Raw genomic sequence first — 22,842 nt, forward strand, 5'->3', positions numbered from 1 at the left:
CCATTCAAACTCGCCCCGCGGGGAGAAAAGAAAAATCTACTTCTCCCAGAATATCCATTCTCTCCCTACTTCACTTGTTCTCTGTGACGTTCAGGTCAGTCAATGAGCCTTTTTCATTTTATCCTTGCTCGTTTTAGACCCGTCGATTGTTTTTCCCACCCTTCAGTACCTACTGTTCTGTCAATCTCGCTTCTGCGCCCAACAGTGAATACGCCAGCCCCCGTTCGGCGAAATCATCCGCCCCAATTCCATACTGAAGTTCGCGCCATGGACACCTCGGAGCAATTGATCCAGTACGCTGGCACGGACTTCAGAGCTGTAAAAGAAGGAAAGGCGTATATTTTGAACCCTCCCTCTCAAGACGCTGCCTCCAAGGCCACGAGGAAGGATCTCAAGGCTGACGATGAATCTCAATCCGTTTTCTACAACCCTATTCAGCAATTTAACCGAGACCTTAGCGTTCTTGCAATCCGGGCCTTTGGGGAGCATGTTTTAAATGTGAAGAAACAGAAGGCGGAAAAGCGAAGGCAGAGGCTAGCAGAAAGTGGTGGGACAAAGAGTAAAAAGCGCAAGCGAGAGGACGAAGCCAACCAGCCAAAGGACCAAAGCGAACAGACAACTGAGCCCGCCGCTGCAGCAGTTCCCGACTTGCCTTCGGAAGAGATCATTGCGCCGTCATTCACAATCCTAGATGCTCTTTCTGCTACAGGCTTGCGTGCGCTACGTTATGCCTTGGAGATCCCATTTGCTTCCTACGTTGTTGCAAACGACCTTTCAGAATCTGCTATTCGATCAATGAAGACAAATATCGAATACAACAAACTCGAAGACCGTATCCACCCCAACTTAGGAGATGCACGCGTCTTCATGTACAGCCTTTTGGAGCAAGATAAGAGTCAGGACGTGGTGCCCCATTCCGGCAAATTCGATGTCATTGATTTGGATCCATATGGCACTGCTTCACCTTTCATGGACGCTGCGGTCCAGGCAGTAAAGGATGGAGGCCTTCTTTGTGTGACTTGTACTGATGCAGGAGTGTGGGCTTCGCATGGGTATCCTGAGAAGGCTTTCGCCTTGTATGGTGGCGTCCCGGTCAAAGGACCGCATTGCCACGAAGGGGGACTGCGCTTGATCCTACATTCGCTTGCCATGTCTGCCGCCAGATATGGACTTGCAATTGAGCCCCTATTATCTCTATCAATCGATTTCTATGCGCGAGTCTTTGTCCGGGTTCATCGCTCCCCTGCCCAGGTTAAGTTTGTTTCTGGAAATATGATGACGGTCTTCAATTGCGACGAGGGCTGCGGGGCATGGTCAACCCAGCCTCTGACGCAGACCAAGCAGAAGCTTGACAAAACAGGAAAGCCTTTTCCTCATTTTGGCTTTGCGCAGGGTCCAACTTCAAACTCCCGTTGCGAACATTGCGGTTCGAAGATGCATGTAGGGGGCCCAATGTGGGCCGGTCCACTTCACAATCCACATTTCATTCAGAATATCCTTGATATGCTTCCTAAGCTACACCGAGATGTTTATCAAACTGTTGATAGAATTGAGGGCATGTTAACAACGGCACTCGAGGAAGATTTGAACTTCGACATTGGCCACGCCAACACATCACAGAAGCCTACCGATGCACCGGCGGCAGGGGCCGAAACTGCTGCCATTATTCCACGGGTTGACCCCGCCTTGAGTGACAAAACCCCATTCTACTTTAGCTTGAGTGCGATATCGAAGGTTCTTCGTACTGCTACCATTTCCATCGATGCGATGCGCGGGGCTCTTCGACATTTGGGCTACCGAGCCACTCGCACCCATGCGAAACCAAACACAATTCGGACTGACGCACCCTGGGATGTGATTTGGGAGATTATGCGGGAATGGGTCAGACAGAAGTCTCCGATCAGGGAGGGCGCTCTCAGACCCGGAAGTCCTGGGGCTGTGATCATGTCGAAATGCCGAAAGGTTCCCACAGATGGCGACAGCGATCAGCAACTGCTAAAGTCGTTGAAGAAGGAGCTTCAGTTGGTAATGGAGCAAGAGCACAATATTACGGATGTAGTTAGCAGGCTTGAAGCTGCTTTGACACGGGCCGGTGCCCATCGAGCGTCAGGAACTACATCGGTACGCGATACACAGAACAATGACCATCACGATTCCAGAACGTCTATTTCTGGACAAGGGGCCCGAGTCAAAGCCGCAGCTAGACCTCATCCTAGCACTTTGGAAGTGGTTTTTGATGAGAGTTTAGGGAAGGAGCTTTCAGCGAGAAAGCGTCTTGTTCGATATCAGCTTAACCCTCGGGAAAACTGGGGTCCCTTGAGTAGAGCATCTGGTAGAGGGTAGGTAACACCGTTGGTTCTGGCCCCCTCTTTTCGCATGGTCATTAGGCAATACGTTATTATATGATAGTGAACTTCTTCACTCTGAACAACATCTGCACCATGAGTTAGGCCTATCTTTTATAGGAGAGGGGCTATTGATAAATCCTTAATTGACTGTCTTCGCATTTTCAAATACTGTAGGTTCTAATTAGAAGATGTCAGATGCTATACCATTACATTTATCAGTACTTCGAAGTGACACCTGAGTAATATTGACAAATACAAATTTGAGTCAAGCATTTCGAACAGGATTGAGTATTCAATTGCGAGTATCAAGAGCGGGAAATTCTACGTGTACTATATCGGCGATTTTGAGGTTTCAGAGGTAAGGTGTATGGAACGTGTTCTCAATTCTCTTAGTGGTTGGTGGTTGGTGGAACTGACTGAATTATCAACATGGGAAGCAGCCTGGTAACCGCGTTGCATCACGTGGCCGGATTACTTCAGCTATGCCGACATACTACCCTTGCTCAAGATATACTCCGAAAGCTGACGAAGGCAAAACACTTCAAAGGAAGATCCGGCTGGTTCGCCAGATGAAAGCCAGGCTTGGATTGATCTATCTATATGAATATGTGGTCAAGAAACGTAGACATGACTCAGACACTCCGATTACATCAAAGCAGCTTGTTCGCTCGCCCAAAGATCAGAATCTCGACACAGCAACCGCGACAGCCTGCGTATCACTGTGGCTGATGCTAACACTGACTTGCTTGACACCAGCCTGCTCGGCAACTTCAGCAGCAACACCATGAAGCTAGCAACATGTTAGCGTCAGACGCGAAGATGACAGGTTGGAAGTGGAACTTACTTGGACAACAGGCGCACCAGTTGAATCAGTGACGATCTCAATTTCTTTCAGCGGAGAGCCGGCGCCCTTGCTGCTAACGCCCAGAGACTTGAAGACCGCCTCTTTGGCACTCCACCGACCAGCAAACGATGCACGGGGAGATGGTGCCTTCAGGCAATACTCTCGCTCGCTAGCAGTGAAGTTTCGCTCGATGAAGGTTTCATTTTCGATGTTGAACCCCTCAATGTTCTCAACGTCGACACCTACCTTCGAGTCCTCGGCGGCGTTAGCTTTCGCAAGAGACTCAATCATCGATCTTGTACTTTCAGTTCCCTTGTCACTGGCCTTCGGAGGGACTGCAGGGAACTTGAGTTCCGATGTTTTCTTGTCAACCGCGACGCGGTAATCGGGGTTGAGGAAGATCTTGCTCTGTTGAGAATCTTCATAGGGAGCTTTGTCTTTGGCAACGAAAATGCTGTTGTTAATGAGACCGTTGTGGAAGTAACGGTAGGCCTTCTTTTGTCTGGCCTCAACCTTGGCCTTGTAAGTCTGGAACTGTGCCCGGTCCAGAGTTGCGTACAGGTACTTGGGGTGGATTCCAATGACCTGGGCACCCTTCTGACCGAAACCGAACGATGTGACTGAGAAAGCATTGATACCATCAGTCTGGATGCTACGGCTGGGATAAACAATGTAATCGAACTTCTCCATGACCTTGTCCACGTTATCAGCATTACGGTTCCCTGGAACCAAGCCACTGTCAAGAACCTGCAAGCAGCCGTTGAACATCCAAGCACCGGCAGCGCCCTTGGGATGTCCGGTGAGATACTTCTGGAAGATACCCAGCAGCGCATTGCCCTTCTTGCGTCCCAGATGCTTCATTTGCTGGCAAATGACATCAGATTCGTTTTTGTCGTTGGCCACGGTAGAGGTACCGTGGAAGGATGCAACACCAATGTCGTCGACAGTAAGGCCCCAGGTAGCAAGGGCGCCGCGGAGAGGGGCGATACGGGGGTCTTGCTTCCAGAAGTTGTTGCCAAGACTAAACTGGGCATCCTTCTCCTGTCGGACAGCTTCTCGCTCAATGTGCCGAGCCCGCTCCTGCAGATAGTCCGACTCATCGAATGGCTCAGAGCTCTGGGACTTCATGGCCTCCACCTCCTCCTGGAGGTAAAGCAGCTCTGATTCTTGCCACTCCTTGATTTGCTTCTTACGCAGGTCAAGCTGGCGCTGGCGGTATTTGATATCCAACAACGGCGACGGGAACTTGCCAGGGTTCTCTCGTGCGGTGGTGAGAACACCCTGACCGGGGGCGGGGACGGATCGTCCAATCTTGTCCGTGGCGGTCGTTGTCAAGGCAATAATACCGTAGATGGGTACGCCCATGTCCAAAGCCAGCTGGGCGCTCATAATGAGTTGCATACCACAACCCTGTGACTCCATGAAACCCGCACGCGTGGTGGTAGTGGGACGCGACATCTCCTGCGGGGTACGGCCGTGGGAAAATTCATCTTCCGCATTGCTGGTGGCCTTCATGTTTGCAAACTCATATGATCCTTCTTCCTGGAAGTCGTCGAATCCACCAACAAAGCAGACGCGAGCTTTGCCTTCCACAATCGTCTCATAACCGATATCAACAGATTCAACTGCCGTGGCACAGGCACCAACAGGGGTCTTGATCGGACCAGTAGAGGACAGCAGAAGCATATTGACCCAAGCGCTCATAGTATTGATGAAGGATTCCTGCAGGATATCCTTTTGGAGGGGCTTGTCCAGGTAGCGGTCTTTGTACATGCCTCGTAAGGCGTGGGTGCCTCCAATACCGGAACCAATGCAGTTACCGACCTCAGACAGGTGAACATACTTGTAGAATTCGTAAGGGTCGGTGACACCAGCAGAGAGCATTGCTTCCGCAGTACAGACAAGAACAAACAATGTGACTGGATCAACCTGTTCGATGATGTCGTCTGGGATACCGTAGCGCTTGGCGTCCCAGCCAGTGGGAATCTGGCCAGCAACGAGACGATCGAACTGGAGGGCCTTGGGAATAAGCAATGTAGCCCCCTTCTTGAGGCGCACAGTGTACTCTCCCGATTCGGGCAGTTCAAAGATTTCAACTTTGTCACCATGCTCGCGCTTGAATTCTTCGGCAGTTTCCTTGGATGCCTCGAAGGGGTCAAGATCTTCCTGGATGACAATTTCTTGGAGAAGTTGCTTCTTCTTGGGATCATATCCCTTGAACAGCTCAGGCTCGATCAATCGAATGCCCGAATGCTCCAGAATGTGCTTCTCGTATTTGGGCTTGACGTCCTTGTCGTCCACAGGCTCGCCAGTCTTAGCGTCAACCCATCCTGAATAGGCTTTGCCCTTGAGAGGACCATTATGATGTTTGATTAAACCCATAATCCAGGCCATCTCGACGCAGCCCTCAAGGGAAAACTTGCCGTACGCCTCCATCTCCCAGCGGGTACGGGAGTTACCCCAGGGGCCGACCTCTGAAAACCCAGTGACAACAACCACCTTCTCAAGGTTGACCATACCCTTGAGGTTCTCATTGAGGGGCTGAACATCCTTCTCCCAGTCAGGAAGTTGCGGGAACTGGAATTTGATATTGGCACGGGGCTCGGCGACCACTCTTTTGTAAAGGACCTCGCTGTCTTCTCCGTTGACAACCTTATTCTCGATGGCGGTTTCCTTGATGACTGCTTGGCGGACATCACTGGTCTCCATGATGTCAGTGCGGAGCCTCGTCATGAGGTCCTTGAGATCGGGGATGAACTGAAGACCGCCGTTGAGATCAGCCCAGACAGGATCAAGCTGGCATAGGTTGACAATAGCGGGTGCCATGAGACCAAGAAGGTTGAAGGCCATCTCTTGCTGTGAGAAGGTGCGGACACCGAGCTTTTCAACGCCCTCAGCAACCATGTTGTTACCGCTCATCAATCCTGTGCCGCGCGTCCAGCCAATAACAGCACCGCAGATGGTCAAATAGTTGCTCCAGTTCTCCGAGTACCAGCGATTAAAGAGAGTCTCCAGAGCCAGCTTGGACTCCGAGTACAGTCCGTCATTTCCGAAAGTGCCGTGATTGGGAGACAAAGGAAGGATGACTTGTGCTGGGCGGGTTTCAAAGCCATTGGTTTGTTTCTGTGTCTTAATGCTACCAAGAAGTCGGAGCAGGTTTGTGAGCATGATGCGGTGGGCCAACTCAGACTTTGAGTCAATCGAGTCGATCTCCCGACCATTTTCCGGGATGGCAGCAAATGGGACAACGAAATCCAGATCCCAGCCAAGACCCTTCTTAGTGTCGTAAATATAGTCGACCAGTGCTTCGACATCTTGTTTGCTACCTTGGTTGAAGGGCACAACGACGAGTTGAGAGCCACGAGCGCCATAGCGGGCGTACATGGCCTGATAATATTCAGTGACCTCACGGGAGAATCGACTCGTTGTGACAATCACCTTAGCACCACCGCTGATCAAGCCCTGCAGCACCTCAGCACCGATGGAACCGGCACCAGCTCCAGTCATGAGAACATTCTTGCCTTGGAATGTGAGACCAGATCGAGCTGCTGACTCCAGAACGTCGAGGTAAACACCGGTGAGCTTCTTGTTATAATCCCAGCCGTGTTCGTTCTTCTTCTTCAGGTGCAAGAAAGGGATGGTCTCAATCTTGCCCGACCGAGGGCTACCATTGCGCTTGACACTGTTTCTGCCAGACTTCTTTCCGTTGCTGTTATCCTGTGGAATGATCTGATTCTCATTCATGCTCAGGGCGCGGATAACCTCTTTATAGAGAGCGTTGAACTGCAGCTGTGAAGACTTGGAGAGGCGGTGCTGCCTGCGGATCAACTTATAGACACTGCGTAGGTCATCTTGCACTTTGGCGCGGTTGCTGTACTCCGAGATGGGACCGCCTTCAGCCATCTGCTTAACATAGTGCTCTAGTTTGCGGGCGCTGGCGCGAGGGACTTCCTTGTAACCAACCTTTCCTCGGGCATCGACAGTGGTTTGAGGTCCGGTAGGAACAGCAACGTCCTTGTAGACAGGAGCAGCGTCAAGAACCTCCTTGCAATTCTCAATAAGTTGCTCACCAAGCTCCTTTGCAAGCTGATACGTTTCACCCCTATCAGTGGGGCAGTTGTCGATATGATACTGCATGAAGTCTAGAAGGAGAGGATTCGACCGGTTCATGATACGGATGCAACGGCTCACAATCTCCCTATCAACAACCTTCAGCCTTCCAAAGATGATGTCGTAGTACATGCTCAAAGCATCTTGGCGAGCCCAGTTCCAGGAGGAGTCGTAGACACGGGCCTTGAGAGGATCGAAGGCTGGCTCAATGCCAGAGGCATAGAAGTCGCCATGTTCGGCTTGCCAAAGGTCTAGCTGCGCTTGCAGCGTCTTCTGGGTCTCTTGGGAGTTGATGAACGCCTTTTGACCAGCGCGCAGATCCATTTTCAAGTAGCGAGCAATGAGTTCCAACTGCTGCTTGAATAGGGCGCGTTGATCCTTCGTCAAGGCATCGATAGCGGCGGGATCCATGAGCATACCGCCGGCGCCGGCGCCGCCATCACCTCCAGTTGTGGGAGCAGACAGACTTATGCCAGCACTGGCAGCATACTTATTAGTCACATCGTCAAGATAACCCTTGGCATCGGGTTCCGAACCGATACGAGACGGCGGCTCCATTGTAAGCGCAAGGAGGAGCACACCGTCCTGCCTGCCAGAACCCAGACCCCATCTCGTCTCCAAGTATTTGCGAACGGCAGTGATATTGAATCCACCAGGCATCTTCGACGATACCAAGCGGGCAATGAGAGAAGAGGATTGTTTACCCAATTGACCATTGAATGTGGCCTGCATGGATGCACCTAACTCATCCAAGGGGGTATCCTCCGGCTTTTCAGGCGTAGAGCCAAACTCCTTGCCCAGATCTCCGAGAATTTCATTTTGTAGTGTGGATTTACCTATTTGCACCAGATTAGTATGAGTTGAAAGCATTGCTCAGGTAATTCGTGCTGGTACCCACCTCCGACAAGATCTTTGATGGCCTTGCTCAGAGGCACATCGGACAGGCTCTTCTTAAGCTTCTGCGCCACCAATGTCCTGAGGACATCCACTGCTGTGACAGGAGCATCCTCGATTGCTGCGGCAGGTCCAGCACTAGGCGGAGCAGCGGCTGCCACAGGAGCAGCAGCAACAGCGGCCTGCGCAGCCGGGGGCGGAGTCCCAGCAGCGGGCTCTGAAGGAGTGTCTGCCTCCTCTTCCACAGGGTCGACATCGTAATAAATCTCCTTCGCATCCTTGTTATAACAAAGTATTTGGCGTTGCACGGAGGTAGCGGCGTCGTATGCTTCATATTTCGAGGCAAGAGTCCGTTTTGCCATACCACCCAGTGTATCCGCGGGGCCAATTTCAACAATCCGTTCTGTCCGCTTCTCTGCAAGTATGACGTCTTGCGTTTCGATCCATCTCACTGGCGAGGCAAACTGGTAGGCCAGCAGCTCAACCAGCAGGGTGTGGGCCAATTCTTGCTCAATTTCAGGACGCATATTGTTGATGGAAATGTAATGATATGCCCACGTAGAGATGGGGTATGGAGAAGGTCAACTTCAAGCGGTTGAACCAGGATAGGAATTGGTTTCAGTCTCTGCCTCAATTGGTTGGGGAGAAGTGGCGGCCAGGCAAAGGATGAACACCAGAAGAAAGTTGAAGGAAGAAAAGTGTAGGTCGGAGTTAGGGCAACGGAAGGAAGATGAATATCATTAAAGTGATAATATAGGTTGGTTCAATCCTAACTAGAGATACGAACAGGTCAGTCTAAATGGTGTCAATGCAAATCGTACTCTAATTGAACCTTCAAATGTTTTTATTTCTTTCTTGTGTTCTTGCGCCACTCAAGTGCTTGAGCAGGGAACCAAGCGGGTGCGGGAAAGGGAAGCTGGATAGGAAAATGAAAATTGATCCACGGCAGTTCCGGGTGGGAATAAGAAATACTCACCCCCAGTTCAGGACCACTATCAGTGGGGGTAGAAGAGGGAGGGGGGGGAGGAGAAGGGGGGAAGAAAGGATGGGATGAATTCGCCGACTGACCTCGATCCAGGTATGTGCCAAAGAAAGTGGATGAGAATCGAAGCGATCAACAATAAAATTCCAGAGAAAATACACTAATACGATTGTAAGAATATTATTTGAACGCCTGGGAGTTAGGATGGGAGGAGAGAGGGGGGGGTGACGGAAAGGTTGGCGATACTTAGTATGTAGCGACGACAACCGGAAGGGTACTAAAGTATTATTGTAGCTGAGAAATGGGAAGGGACTTTGAACTGAGTCCCCCCTCCCCCCCCCCCCCCCCCGGCCCTTCTCTCTTACTTTCTTTTTTTGTTTTTTTGGGTGAGTGTTGGGGCGGAAGTTGACTTTCATACGGTACGGAAGCATTGCATGAATTCCAGCAGGCTTTCGGAGCCGAGTACAAGCATGGAAGACGAACATGCAAAAAAAAAAAGAAAAAAGAAAAAAAAAAAAAGGAAAGAACCAGCTTACAACAACAGTGTATGATTGGTCCACAACCATCATAGGAATTGCAATTGAGTCAGACCTGACAGGTTGAATTCGGCAGCATAGTAGGTACTTGGGTATATGATGCTACAATAACTACAGTGCTGTAGTACTAGGCAGTATACTAACTTAACTACTAGATAACTACATTACTAAGTACTCAATAGATCTGTTGGTGAAGATTGGATAGTGATTGCTAAACCATCACTGCATCCATCAACCTTGTTGAATGGTCAGGAATGGTCAGACATGGTCAGGTATTGTCACCGCACCTTCAGGTCCAGCCCAACCATTTCAGAGTTTTGGGGAGGTGCGGCCACCCACCATACCGAATTCGGTCAGTTCCTATTCAACCAGCCTACGTCGGCGGATCTCTTCCTCCGCCCAGCCGGTTCAACAGTGTGCACAACCGCCCTATCTCGGCGCCGGGATTCAAAAATTATTACTAGTACCGCAAGGTGCTGAACCACTCTCGTGCTCCCTGATTGCCCATTCAAGGCTTCAATTCCATCCCACTCCCTTCTGTTTATTCTACCCTCTCCTTCTGCTCTTCCACTGTCCCCTCTCTCCCCCCCCTCCCCTCTCTTTCCTCCCCTTCCCCCATATTGTAGTACCTTTTTCCCCATACCTCTCTTCCTCCTCCAACCTTCTCTTTCTTGTCTTTACTCTTCTGCCTTCCTCCGGCGGCCGCCCCTCCTCTATCTATCCTGTACGACGGGACCGGCTGTGGTTCCCTTGAGTTGAGGTTTATTTCACAATTTCTGATAGAAATAGGTAGGTAACACACACACCCAAAGAAGAAAAGAAAGAAAGAAAGAAAACCAGACTATGTGCCCATACACACTTTTTCTCCTCTCATCCCATTGTCTGCTCTCACTTCATGGCACGAATTTTCATTTCCCGATATATATACTTATCGATAACAGAACCTACGCACTTTTCCGTTTATTATTTTTCTTCCCCGACGCCTTCTTCGGCCTTTCGCTCATAGACTTTTAACGACACGAGAACTACAGGATGTATGGAACATCCACCGGCCCACAAACGGGCATTAATACCCCTCGCTCGTCACAGTCATTGAGGCCACTTATTCTGGCTCATGGCTCGCTTGAATTCTCTTTCCTCGTCCCGACGTCGCTTCACTTCCATGCATCGCAATTGAAGGATGGTTTCACAGCATCATTACCACAGCCGACAGATGAGCTTGCCCAAGACGATGAACCCTCCTCGGTCGCCGAACTGGTCGCCAGATACATTGACCATGTTGCACGGGAGGTGGAAGAGGGTGAAGACGATGCCCAGGGCACCTACTTAGAGGTTTTGAAATTGGCATTGAACGAATTTGAACGGGCTTTTATGCGCGGCAATGATGTGCACGCTGTTGCTGCTGGTCTTCCCGGCATCACCTCGAAGAAGGTGTTAGTCGTCAAGGCCTATTATGCCGGTAGAGCTGCCGCTGGGCGGCCTACCAAACCCTACGATTCGGCCCTCTTCCGAGCCGCGTCAGAAGATAAGGCGAGCATCTATTCGGTGTTTGGGGGACAAGGTAACATCGAAGAATATTTCGATGAGTTAAGAGAGGTTTATACCACCTACCCCTCGTTCGTGGATGATCTGATCACATCCTCTGCCGAGTTGCTTCAATCCCTTTCGCGTGAGCCCGAGGCCAACAAGCTTTACCCTAAAGGACTGGACATCATCCAGTGGCTCCAGGACCCGGATTCTCAACCTGACACAGATTATCTTGTGTCCGCACCCGTCAGCTTGCCGTTGATTGGCTTGGTTCAGCTAGCACATTTCGTTGTTACCTGCAAGGTCCTTGGTAAAGCACCCGGCGAGGTCCTCGAAAGATTCGGTGGAACCACTGGCCACTCGCAGGGAGTGGTCACCGCAGCAGCAATCGCCTCCGCCACTTCCTGGGAAAGTTTCCAGCAGGCTTCTAAAAATGCATTGACCATGCTTTTCTGGATTGGTCTTCGCAGCCAGCAAGCCTATCCGCGTACATCTATTGCGCCCTCGGTTCTACAAGACTCGATTGAGAATGGAGAGGGTGCGCCCACTCCGATGCTGTCTATCCGAGATCTTCCAAGAGCAGCCGTGCAAGACCACATTGATATGACCAACCAGCATCTTCCCGAGGACCGCCATATCTCTATTTCCTTGATCAACAGCGCTCGCAACTTTGTTGTTACTGGACCTCCCTTGTCTTTGTATGGTCTTAATCTGCGCCTGCGCAAAGTCAAAGCGCCCACAGGTCTGGATCAGAATCGTGTTCCTTACACCCAACGCAAGGTCCGCTTCGTCAACCGATTTCTCCCTATCACCGCTCCTTTCCATAGTCAGTACCTGTACCCGGCCTATGACCGTATCCTGGAAGACCTGGAGGACTTGGAGATATCCCCCGGATCACTCGCCATCCCCGTTTACGGCACTAAGACCGGTGATGACCTGCGCAAGACCAGTGAAGCCAACATCGTACCGGCGTTAGTTCGCATGATAACCCATGATGCTGTCAACTGGGAGCAAGCCACAGTCTTCCCTGGTGCCACACACATCGTTGACTTCGGACCCGGTGGCATCTCTGGCTTGGGTGTCCTGACCAACCGCAACAAGGATGGAACCGGTGTTCGTGTGGTACTTGCGGGAGCTATGGATGGCACCAACGCTGAAGTGGGATATAAGCCTGAGCTATTCGATCGTGACGAACACTCCGTTAAGTACGCCATTGATTGGGTCAAGGAGTACGGGCCACGTCTCGTAAAGAACGCGATGGGCCAGACTTTCGTGGACACCAAGATGAGCCGACTGCTAGGAATTCCACCAGTCATGGTGGCCGGAATGACCCCCACCACTGTTGCTTGGGATTTTGTTGCTGCTACAATGAACGCCGGTTACCATATCGAGCTTGCGGGTGGCGGTTACTACAATGCCAAGACTATGACTGATGCTGTGACAAAAATTGAAAAGGCCATCCCTCCCGGTCGTGGCATCACGATCAACTTGATTTACGTCAATCCTCGTGCTATGGCATGGCAGATACCCTTGGTCGGTAGGTTGAGGTCTGAAGGCGTGCCGATCGAGGGTCTGACTATTGGTGCCGGTGTTCCGTCCATTGAAGTGGCGAATGAATACATCGAGACTTTGGGGATCAAGCACATCGCATTCAAACCGGGTTCCGTTGATGCTATCCAACAGGTAATCAATATCGCCAAGGCTAACCCAAAGTTCCCTATCATTCTTCAGTGGACCGGAGGCCGTGGTGGTGGTCATCACTCATTCGAGGACTTCCATCAGCCGATTCTGCAGATGTACAGTCGTATCAGACGTCATGAGAATATTGTCCTTGTGGCAGGCAGCGGCTTTGGTGGCTCCGAGGATACCTACCCCTATCTTTCCGGCACCTGGTCATCTGGCTTCGGGTACCCGCCGATGCCTTTCGATGGCTGTTTGTTTGGCAGCCGCATGATGATCTCCAAAGAGGCTCATACATCGAAGAATGCCAAGAAGGCCATCGCTGATGCACCTGGCCTCGATGACAAAGATTGGGAGAAGACATACAAGGGAGCCGCAGGAGGCGTGGTTACTGTCCTGTCTGAAATGGGTGAGCCGATTCACAAGCTAGCCACTAGGGGTGTGTTGTTCTGGCACGAGATGGACCAGAAGATTTTCAAATTGGACAAGGCCAAGCGCGTCCCGGAGCTGAAGAAGCAGCGCAATTACATTATCAAGAAGCTGAACGATGATTTCCATAAGGTCTGGTTCGGCCGCAACGCTGCTGGCGAAACCGTTGACCTCGAAGACATGACCTACACTGAAGTCGTCCACCGCATGGTAGATCTCATGTATGTCAAGCATGAGTCAAGATGGATCGATGAGTCTCTGAAGAAGCTTACTGGCGACTTCATCCGCCGTGTTGAGGAACGCTTCACTACAAGTGAGGGCCAGCCATCTCTTCTTCAAAATTATTCTGAGCTGAATGCCCCCTATCCTAATATTGACAACATCCTGGCTGCCTACCCTGACGCAGCCACTCAGTTGATCAACGCTCAGGACGTTCAGCATTTCTTACTACTCTGCCAGCGTCGGGGACAGAAGCCCGTTCCCTTTGTACCTTCCTTGGATGAGAATTTCGAGTACTGGTTCAAGAAAGACTCTCTCTGGCAGAGCGAGGATTTGGAGGCTGTTGTGGGCCAGGACGTCGGAAGGACATGTATCCTCCAGGGTCCCATGGCTGCCAAGTTCTCAACTATTATTGACGAGCCTGTCCGGGACATCTTGGACGGTATCCATCAGGGTCACGTGAAGAGCCTGATCGAGGATGTGTACAACGGAGACGAGACGCAAGTGCCTGTCATCGAGTACTTTGGGGGACTCTTTGACAGAACCGACGATGAGCAAGATTTTGACGGCTTAACAATCGCGGAAGACAGTGACAAGATCACCTACCGCTTGTCATCTTCTCCCTCGGCGGACTTGCCTGGTTTGGATCGTTGGCTTCGTGTCCTTGCTGGCTCAGCGTATTCCTGGAGACATGCGTTGTTCTTGGCAGACGTGTTCGTTCAGGATCATCGTTTCGATGCCAATCCCTTGAAACGCATAGTCGCACCCGTCGCAGGCATGTACGTGGAAATCTCGCATCCAAATGACCCATCCAAGACGAGTATTATCGTGCGGGAGCCTTACCAATCCGGCAAACTGGTCAAAACGGTCGAGGTAAAGATGAACGACAACAATCAAATTAGCCTTACTCTTTTTGAGGGTAGGACCGCGGAGGCTGCTGTCGTTCCCTTGACATTTCTCTTCACGTATCACCCTGAGGCAGGGTACGCACCCATCAGGGAGGTCATGGAAGGCCGCAATGATCGCATCAAGGAGTTCTATTATCGTGTCTGGTTTGGCAACAAGGATGTTCCTTTCGATACACCGACGACTGCCACTTTCAACGGTGGACGTGAAACAATTACGTCGCAAGCTGTAGCTGACTTTGTTCATGCTGTTGGCAACACTGGTGAGGCTTTCGTGGACCGACCTGGCAAAGAGGTGTTCGCCCCCATGGATTTTGCCATAGTTGCCGGTTGGAAGGCCATCACCAAACCTATCTTCCCTCGTACCATCGATGGTGACCTACTGAAGCTGGTTCATTTATCCAATGGATTCAAAATGGTTCCTGGGGCTCAGCCATTGAAGGTCGGGGACGTCCTGGATACTTCGGCTCAAATCAATTCGGTCATCAACCAAGACTCCGGCAAGATGGTCGAGGTCTGTGGCACTATTCTCAGAGATGGCAAGCCGATCATGCATGTTACCAGTCAGTTCCTGTACCGTGGTGCCTACCTGGACTTCGAGAACACCTTCCAACGCAAGGACGAGGTGCCTATGCAGGTTCACCTTGCATCAAGCCGAGATGTAGCCATTCTCCGCTCGAAAGAGTGGTTCCGCATGGATGAAAGTGATGTCGAACTGCTGGGCCAGACCTTGACTTTCCGCCTTCAGAGTTTGATTCGCTTCAAGAACAAGACCGTATTCAGCAACGTTCAGACTGTAGGTCAGGTGCTGCTGGAATTGCCGACGAAGGAGGTCATCCAGGTGGCTTCTGTGGATTATGAGGCAGGTACATCTCATGGGAATCCTGTGATTGATTACCTCCAGCGCAATGGTACTTCCATCGAGCAGCCAGTTTACTTTGAGAACCCAATCCCCCTCAGCGGAAAGACTCCGCTGGTTTTGCGTGCTCCTGCGTCCAACGAGACCTATGCTCGTGTCTCGGGCGACTACAACCCCATTCATGTGTCCCGGGTTTTCTCCAGCTATGCCAAATTACCAGGCACTATCACCCATGGTATGTACACAAGTGCTGCTGTTCGCAGCTACGTTGAAACATGGGCCGCAGAGAACAATATTGGGCGCGTGAGAGGTTTCCATGTCTCGCTAGTGGGCATGGTCCTACCCAACGACATCATCACTGTCAAGTTGCAGCATGTCGGCATGATTGCCGGTCGCAAGATCATCAAGGTTGAGGCTAGTAACAAAGAGACCGAAGAGAAGGTCCTTCTTGGCGAGGCCGAGGTGGAGCAGCCTGTCACCTCCTACGTGTTCACCGGACAAGGATCCCAGGAGCAGGGAATGGGTATGGAACTCTATGCCAGTAGCCCGGTTGCAAGAGAGGTCTGGGATCGCGCAGATCGTCACTTCATCGAGAATTACGGTCTGTCAATCATCGATATTGTCAAGAACAATCCCAAGGAACTCACCGTTTACTTCGGAGGCCCCCGGGGTAAAGCGATCCGTCAGAATTATATGTCAATGACCTTTGAAACTGTCAACGCGGACGGGTCCATCAAGTCGGAGAAGATCTTCAAGGAAATCGACGAAGAGACTACATCTTATACTTACCGCTCACCGTCAGGGCTTCTCTCTGCGACCCAGTTCACACAGCCTGCCCTTACATTGATGGAAAAGGCAAGCTTTGAAGACATGCGTTCGAAGGGGCTTGTCCAAAGAGACAGCAGCTTTGCTGGTCACTCTCTTGGTGAATACTCAGCCCTGGCAGCACTCGCTGATGTCATGCCCATTGAAAGCTTGGTTTCAGTTGTCTTCTATCGTGGATTGACAATGCAGGTGGCTGTGGAAAGAGACGAGCAAGGTCGCTCAAACTACTCGATGTGTGCCGTTAACCCGAGCCGCATCTCGAAGACCTTCAATGAACAAGCCCTTCAGTATGTCGTAGAAAATATCTCAGAGCAAACTGGTTGGCTTCTGGAGATTGTCAATTACAATGTTGCCAATATGCAATATGTTGCTGCTGGTGATGTAAGTGTCTCCCCGTCTGATCGTCGATAGCTCGACATTGCTGACCTTATGACTAGCTACGGGCGCTTGACTGTCTCACGAATCTACTCAACTACCTTAAGGCCCAAAACATTGACATTCCCGCTCTTATGCAAAGCATGTCCTTGGAGGACGTCAAATCGCATCTCGTCAAGATGATTGACGAGTGTGTGAAGCAAACAGAGTCCAAGCCTAGGCCCATCTCGCTTGAGCGCGGCTTCGCCACCATTCCCTTGAGAGGTATCGACGTACCATTCCACAGCACCTTCCTTCGATCTGGTGTCAAGCCTTTCCGATCATTCCTGCTCAAGAAAATCAACAAGACCACCATTGATCCCAGTAAGCTGGTCGGAAAATACATTCCCAACGTTACAGCAAGGCCATTTGAGATCACAAAGGAATATTTCGAGGACGTTTACCGTCTCACAAACTCGCCCAGAATCGCTCACATCTTGGCCAACTGGGACAAATTCGAGGAGGGAAATGAGAGCGCGGGTCGAAGCTAGAGATTTAGAACGTTATAGTACATAGGCTTTATTCTTGTCATCCATTCTAATCCAGCTTATATTTTCCTGTTCCTGAATGAGTAGGCATGTCTTCTTGATTAGACTTACATATTGGTGGATCATTTGCCAGCTATTTTTGCATCAGTTGCCAGTGCTGGGAGATCATTATAGGTGCCAGATGTCCAGGAAGCTATTTCATAGAGATGTGCTATTGACGCCTCGTATTTTTGTCGGCGTTCGTGAGCAATCTAGCCACATGATCCAATGCAGTTACCAGGCTGCTTCACATGTTAATATCTCAGACAATCCAACTATTAAGAACCACCAGGGGATAAAAATCGCGCGCCTGAGTGCCTCAAAATCGCTTACAATTTTCCTATTGCTACCTCACTGAGCCGGTGGGTAAGGTAGTAACCGATAATCACTTCAATCTTATTGACCATTACACAAGATCAGGGTACTATAATTCCTAAGAGCCTCTAGGCAAAGGACCGTTATCACTTAGAACTCTTCAGTGGTAATACCTTGAGCCCCACAAAAACCCCAAGAATTGTTATGTTGAGAGTTCTCTGTCTATAGCTTGTATTACGACCACATATAGATAGAAATCATAGAATCGCAATCCAAATGAGCTGCCACGTGTCTACAAGTATGTTAATTATGTTGCTCTAAGCACAGAGCGAAGAAAGATAACATAACATATTCCAGCTGAGCCCGCTTTACAGATGATTCATCTGCTCTGCTCTGAGCATCTGGAAAGAAAGGGAATTATGTTCACGGTAATATTCTTTGCATTTCATAAATCGAGTCATTGACGCTTGTAGTAGGCAGGTTTGAGTGAAGAATCATCGAAGGCTAAACTTCCTTCAAAATGCCGGGCCGTAGGAGCCGGTCCTCTTTTCCATACACCCCGACATCTTTAACAATCGCTATGAATCTTCTATGGTTCTCCTTAGATTCACCAATACGAGGACGGAATATCTTCAGCAAATCGCTGCTTAGAATTCCAGTCGGTGGAATAGCGGCATGAATCTCAGCAGGTGTAGGGAAGCCTTGGCTGATGCTTGAAGGCCCTGGCGTAGAGATGCGCGTCGAACCTGTGGGAAGTCAATTGTCAGCACTATACCTTTTGCGAAGCATGAAGACACATTATGGATCTGAACATACCCCTCAACGGCTCCGGACTGCTCGCACGACTCCCGGAAAAGCCTCTATTACTCAAGGGAGCTGGGCTTCCTGCCCTAGATCCTTGCGGCGTACCACTTTGTGGTGTCATTGAGGAAGGGTTGAGCTTCAATTTCTTGATTTTTCCACTTTCCCCTACCTCTCCACCAGATCCTGCGCCACCCTCCAGATCGCTTGCAGAACCTGCTCCCCCAAGCTGCATATGGCGAACACGTTTTTTGCTTACCTGCGTTTGCATTAGAGATGAAATCACTCAAGCGATCAAATCATGCACTCACAGGAGCCACCGAGGGCGTTCCAGACACGGAAAGAGATGTAGGCTGCGAGGCCTGGAAAGAATACTTGCTCTTACCCTTCTTGCGAGAGGTATCGGTGCCACTCGCATCTGAAGGAGATCCCAGACGTTTTCGGGGTGCTACTTTCTTCAGAGCGTCGGTGTGCTTTGTTCGGCCAGAAGGTGTGGTATTGCCCTTGGAAAAGGTCTCTTTCTTGTCTTTCTCCTCCTCGGCCTTGCGCTCCTGTTCCTTCATCCGCTCGGCTTCGCTGTCATCGGAGCTCTAAAGGGGTTTAGTCACAATGTAGAAGCACACTGTATAATTGGGAAGTCTTACCTCTTCGTCCGAGTATGGATTGATGTCCGAGCCACTACTGTAATCGTAGTTCTTCTCTCTTTTCTGAAGTGCCTTCCGTACCTTTTTGCCGAGTACTCGACGCGCTTCCCTCTCTTTCTTCTCTCTCAATTCCTCATCCTCGTAATCCTTTTCCTCTTTGAGGTTGAAGACATTCGCCTTCAACTGATCTTGCTTAATTCTCTTTTCAGCCGCCTTTGCTTCCTCATCTTCGTTGAAAAGGTCGTCATGCTCTTCATCATCCGCAAAGCGATCCTCTTCGAAATCCATGTCATCGGCTTCCAACCCTTCGGCGCCGCCGGCGGTACCTTGTTTCCCGGCATAAACTTTTTGCTGTTTGGCAAACTGTTCCAGTTCTTTCCGCTGAGCCATTTCTTGTTGTTTCTCCATGAACCATCTCGGGTCCTTCACCTTCTTCGCCATGAACCTTTCTGCTTCCTCGATGGTTAGGGCTTTGAATTGGTTCTTCGCACTGAACCTGTACCATTTCTCTACAGGAACCATCCTCATCTGCCCCGTATTCTCGACGATAAATACTGCATGGGTTTCAGAAAGAGCAGCTTCATAATTGCCAACCCAGATATTCTTGTTGTCGAAATCTTCCAGATGCCACGGCAACGCTTCTTCATACTTAATGCGTGTTTTGGCAATCTCTTCGGGTGTCATATCAGTCCTAGAGACTTGCTGCGTCTTTTGTTTGGGAGCGTTTGCTCTTTTCGGCGCCGAGCCCATGGAAGGGGCTATTTGAGCCATGTTGTCTGCACGTTCTTTCTCTCGGGCAGCCTTTCTAGCCTCCAACTCCTCGCGGTCAGCGTCGTCACCCTGGTTAGCGGACTCGGAGCCTGTGCGCTGGTTGCCCAAGCCTTTTTCAGCGGTAGTTTCATGCGAACGTGTCCGGGGATCTCGACGCTGAAGCCTCACAGGTCGAGTGAACTGGGCTTCGTCCCGAGGGTCGACTGATTTCTTACTTGAGAATCTGGCAATGTGATGCTTCAGCCCTTCTCTTATCGCTCGTTTAGTCGTCACGATAGGATAATCAACAAATGTTTCCGTTAACAAAGGTCCACTAAATCCATTTGTTGAGAAGTCATTTCCAGAGTTCACCCTGGTTGGTTTCTCGGATCTGACCGTCGACAAAGTGCTAGGCGTGGCTTGCTTGGATTGGGGGAGCTTAAGGCCATCGTTTGCAGATGTCAAAGTAGACGGCTTTGCTACCGGTCTTCGCTTCGGTCGTACAAGAGGGTCTGCCACCTTTGGTCGCCGAATCCTCATCGGTTGAGGTCCATTTGCGCCTGTTTGAGCTCGCGGGGCTGTTTCATTTGGTGGAGGGGTCATGGTAGCCTGTGACGGGTGTTCAGGCTCTGATATTCAGGCTTGATGGCGATTGAGCCAGCAATATTGATGATGCTTAGATGCGAAGGTGAGTAAAGGACTTCAAATGTGATACTAGGGTCAGATGTACCAGCACGAATCTCAAGAGGAATAGAAAGTAAGATGAACCTTAGAATGGAGTAAAGAGTTAGATGAAATGTAAAATGGAGTAGAAAGATAGAGGTATGAATAGATGAACAGTGGTGTCTACCTTGTTGCAGGGAGTGGGTTATGTAAGCAGGTGCCTTTGTTACGACCGGCCTTTGTTGCGACCGGCCTTTGTTGGTCGAAAGGTCATGCAAAGACCTCATACGCGAGACATTGTATCATTGGCAGATTCTGTTGCTTATGCGCAGTATATAGTTGGAATGAAGATTTACCGCCATATGTCTACGTGTTACCGGAGTCAATAAATTGTCCAGGAAACGTTGTTTCTATGCTAACAATACTTGCTTAGAATTAGAGCTCAATACACTTTAATTCCAACCCCGTGCGATTCCGGTATTCCGGGAGCCTTAATTACACGGATCTACCTAGAATATCTCCACAACGTTCTGATCATCGCCTGAGGGGGCTGTAGTCAAGGTGTCGGTTGCATTTTCCGCCAGGAGCTGGCTTGTTTTATCCTCGCCTTCTTCATCTCGCATCAAAACTTGGACTAGGCGATCACAGGCATCACGCACATCCTCATTATTGACGTGGAGGTGACATTCTCGAATGATTGGATACACTTGAACAGCCCTCATCCTGTCGCGCCCTTCTCGTGTTGTGGTGAGCAACAAAAGCGTTTCGATGTGTGTTACGATGATGCTGGTGTCGGTATCTCGCTGTTTGTCAGGCGGCAACAGCTGTAGATCAGGCAGCATTTCCAGTGCTTCCTCCTCAGCATACTCCTCTGGACCAGTAATTGGCAGCAATATGTAGGGAAGAATATTGGCCTCGTCCTCGGACAAGAGTGTGGGATGAAAGGGGACGTCAAATGCGACATTCTTTATCGTGGACGCTACCCCCTTTCTCCGGATGGTGCTTTTGTGCTCTGTGAACACGGTGAGCTTTGTCACTGGCACAACGTCATCATACTCTTGCCGCGAAGTGAAATATGCTCGCCCGACCTCAGATTTGGATAGGTCAGCAAAAAGATAAGACAGGTAGTCAAATGTTGCATGTTTGTTGAGACCATTCTCGGCTCCCTTCACAAAGCAGTCCATCAGCTGGTCCATCGCGTTAGATGACTTGGAGACCCCCTCTGGTGCTTGTCGCTTGAGACTAAGCAGCCTTTCCATCTTATTGGATTTCGATAAATTGGCGAAAAGCATGGCAAAGTCATCTGCATTAGGTTCCTTGATGTTCTGTCATATCCCATGGCTTAGATTTGGATCCTCGGTGTAGCGAGGGAATAATTCAAGTTAAAAACTTACGGTTATTTTCCTAAGAAGAGTCTCAAGGAAAGCGTCATCTTCCGCAAGATCGGTCAGCACCTCATCATCTGCGGAAAGGTTGATGAGTATTGTCAAGGCATTTTTGGCAATTGGCTTTGGTCAACAATCCCATCGGGTCAACGTTAGTAATCCTCTGCAAGTGCAGGTAGACAATCGAGGGTGAGCTAGAGGCACTGACTGCATAATCGCGAACCAGAAGCTTGAGATCCCGCACCGGCAAGAGTTGCTGGCGCTTAAAGAGTTCTGGCTGGGCGGTTGAGAAACCGACAAGGTTTTCGCACGCTATTGAAGCAGATGTCAGGATTATGTCGAGCCAAGTAGTCGTGACAAGGGTAGGCACGCAATGGGGAAGACGGAAGCATAACGGATCTCGACTCAGTAGCAGCTGCGAGGGATATCGGTCAATATATACCAATTTGTCTTATCTGAGTATTGCCATGGTGCAGAAATTCGACGAGCTGTGCAAGTGCGAGTAGAACATTAGCCGCTAAGAGTCTTGGACACAGGTTAAGGATGTATATGGTGCAGTATGAGCCTACCTCTTCTATTTCAGTGGGCATTGTGAAAAATGGTTGGATGTCTCGAGATCAATACAAAGGACCAAGAAAGAAGATTGTAAGAAGCTATGTTCTCTATGTCTCTGTACCCCTCGCACCTGGATGCCCTGCTTTGCTGTCTTTGCTTGTTGTTGAATTTTTCTTCTTCGCCAGTAAGTTTCTTGTCCATCCTCCCCACCCCCACTCGCTACCCGCTTGTACAGTACCTCCGTAGTGCTATGTAAAGGTACGGTACGAAGTGCGTGCGTTGATGATAGGTGCCCGCCCAGCATGGTCAATTGGCTCTTTCTTCACTTAAATTTATGAAGCCAGTAAAGTCATATTGTGGACCAATCTGTTGAACTTGTCACTGTAAACCAGAAGATGATCAGTGAGGCATAGCATAATTCGAGAACGTTTCTTATTACAATGTAGTGGATAGTAGTCTTGGGTATTCATCGGTGTGCAAGACCATGGGTGACCATGGGTGCAAGGCCACGGGCACTGAGCTGCGTGCTACAGTCCCTGGTGAAATGTGTGCGTACACCTCCCTCCTCATCTAATGGTGGTTCAATTTCAATCGTCTAGCTCAAGCTATTTACACTTTTTTAAGTCTGCC

General features: G+C 50.1%; 5 protein-coding genes across 5 annotated transcripts; 2 read left to right on the forward strand and 3 right to left on the reverse strand.

Moving 5' to 3' along the window:
* The first annotated feature begins 29 nt into the window (after positions 1 to 29).
* BO95DRAFT_442748 (tRNA (guanine26-N2)-dimethyltransferase) lies at positions 30 to 2,489 on the forward strand. The gene has a single exon (XM_025586504.1). It carries the CDS (start codon positions 268 to 270, stop codon positions 2,341 to 2,343), a length of 2,076 nt encoding a protein of 691 aa, XP_025442387.1. The 5' UTR covers positions 30 to 267; the 3' UTR covers positions 2,344 to 2,489.
* A 538-nt stretch (positions 2,490 to 3,027) lies between these two features.
* On the reverse strand, positions 3,028 to 8,723 carry BO95DRAFT_362906 (trifunctional fatty acid synthase subunit FAS2; the record flags this gene model as incomplete). Its single annotated transcript, XM_025582595.1, has 3 exons — positions 3,028 to 3,138; positions 3,193 to 8,138; positions 8,201 to 8,723. The coding sequence occupies 3 exons, from the start codon at positions 8,721 to 8,723 to the stop codon at positions 3,028 to 3,030; spliced, it is 5,580 nt and encodes a 1,859-aa protein (XP_025442388.1).
* A 1,566-nt stretch (positions 8,724 to 10,289) lies between these two features.
* Positions 10,290 to 17,119, forward strand: BO95DRAFT_442750 (tetrafunctional fatty acid synthase subunit FAS1). Its single transcript, XM_025586505.1, has 3 exons — positions 10,290 to 10,503; positions 10,656 to 16,539; positions 16,596 to 17,119. The coding sequence occupies exons 2-3, from the start codon at positions 10,747 to 10,749 to the stop codon at positions 17,061 to 17,063; spliced, it is 6,261 nt and encodes a 2,086-aa protein (XP_025442389.1). The 5' UTR covers positions 10,290 to 10,503; positions 10,656 to 10,746; the 3' UTR covers positions 17,064 to 17,119.
* A 582-nt stretch (positions 17,120 to 17,701) lies between these two features.
* BO95DRAFT_442751 (transcription factor IIF subunit TFG1) lies at positions 17,702 to 20,407 on the reverse strand. The gene is made up of 4 exons (XM_025586506.1): positions 18,860 to 20,407; positions 18,527 to 18,805; positions 18,231 to 18,474; positions 17,702 to 18,160 (listed from the first exon to the last, which is right to left on the reverse strand). Exons 1-4 carry the CDS (start codon positions 20,210 to 20,212, stop codon positions 17,919 to 17,921), a joined length of 2,118 nt encoding a protein of 705 aa, XP_025442390.1. The 5' UTR covers positions 20,213 to 20,407; the 3' UTR covers positions 17,702 to 17,918.
* Positions 20,408 to 20,667: 260 nt separating this feature from the next.
* Positions 20,668 to 22,386, reverse strand: BO95DRAFT_473507 (protein HGH1). Its single transcript, XM_025589727.1, has 5 exons — positions 22,227 to 22,386; positions 22,100 to 22,145; positions 21,866 to 21,969; positions 21,667 to 21,780; positions 20,668 to 21,597 (listed from the first exon to the last, which is right to left on the reverse strand). The coding sequence occupies exons 1-5, from the start codon at positions 22,245 to 22,247 to the stop codon at positions 20,782 to 20,784; spliced, it is 1,101 nt and encodes a 366-aa protein (XP_025442391.1). The 5' UTR covers positions 22,248 to 22,386; the 3' UTR covers positions 20,668 to 20,781.
* Between the last annotated feature and the right edge of the window lie 456 nt (positions 22,387 to 22,842).

This window comes from Aspergillus brunneoviolaceus (genome assembly GCF_003184695.1).
Source record: "Aspergillus brunneoviolaceus CBS 621.78 unplaced genomic scaffold BO95scaffold_33, whole genome shotgun sequence".
In the NCBI taxonomy this organism is placed as follows: domain Eukaryota; kingdom Fungi; phylum Ascomycota; class Eurotiomycetes; order Eurotiales; family Aspergillaceae; genus Aspergillus; species Aspergillus brunneoviolaceus.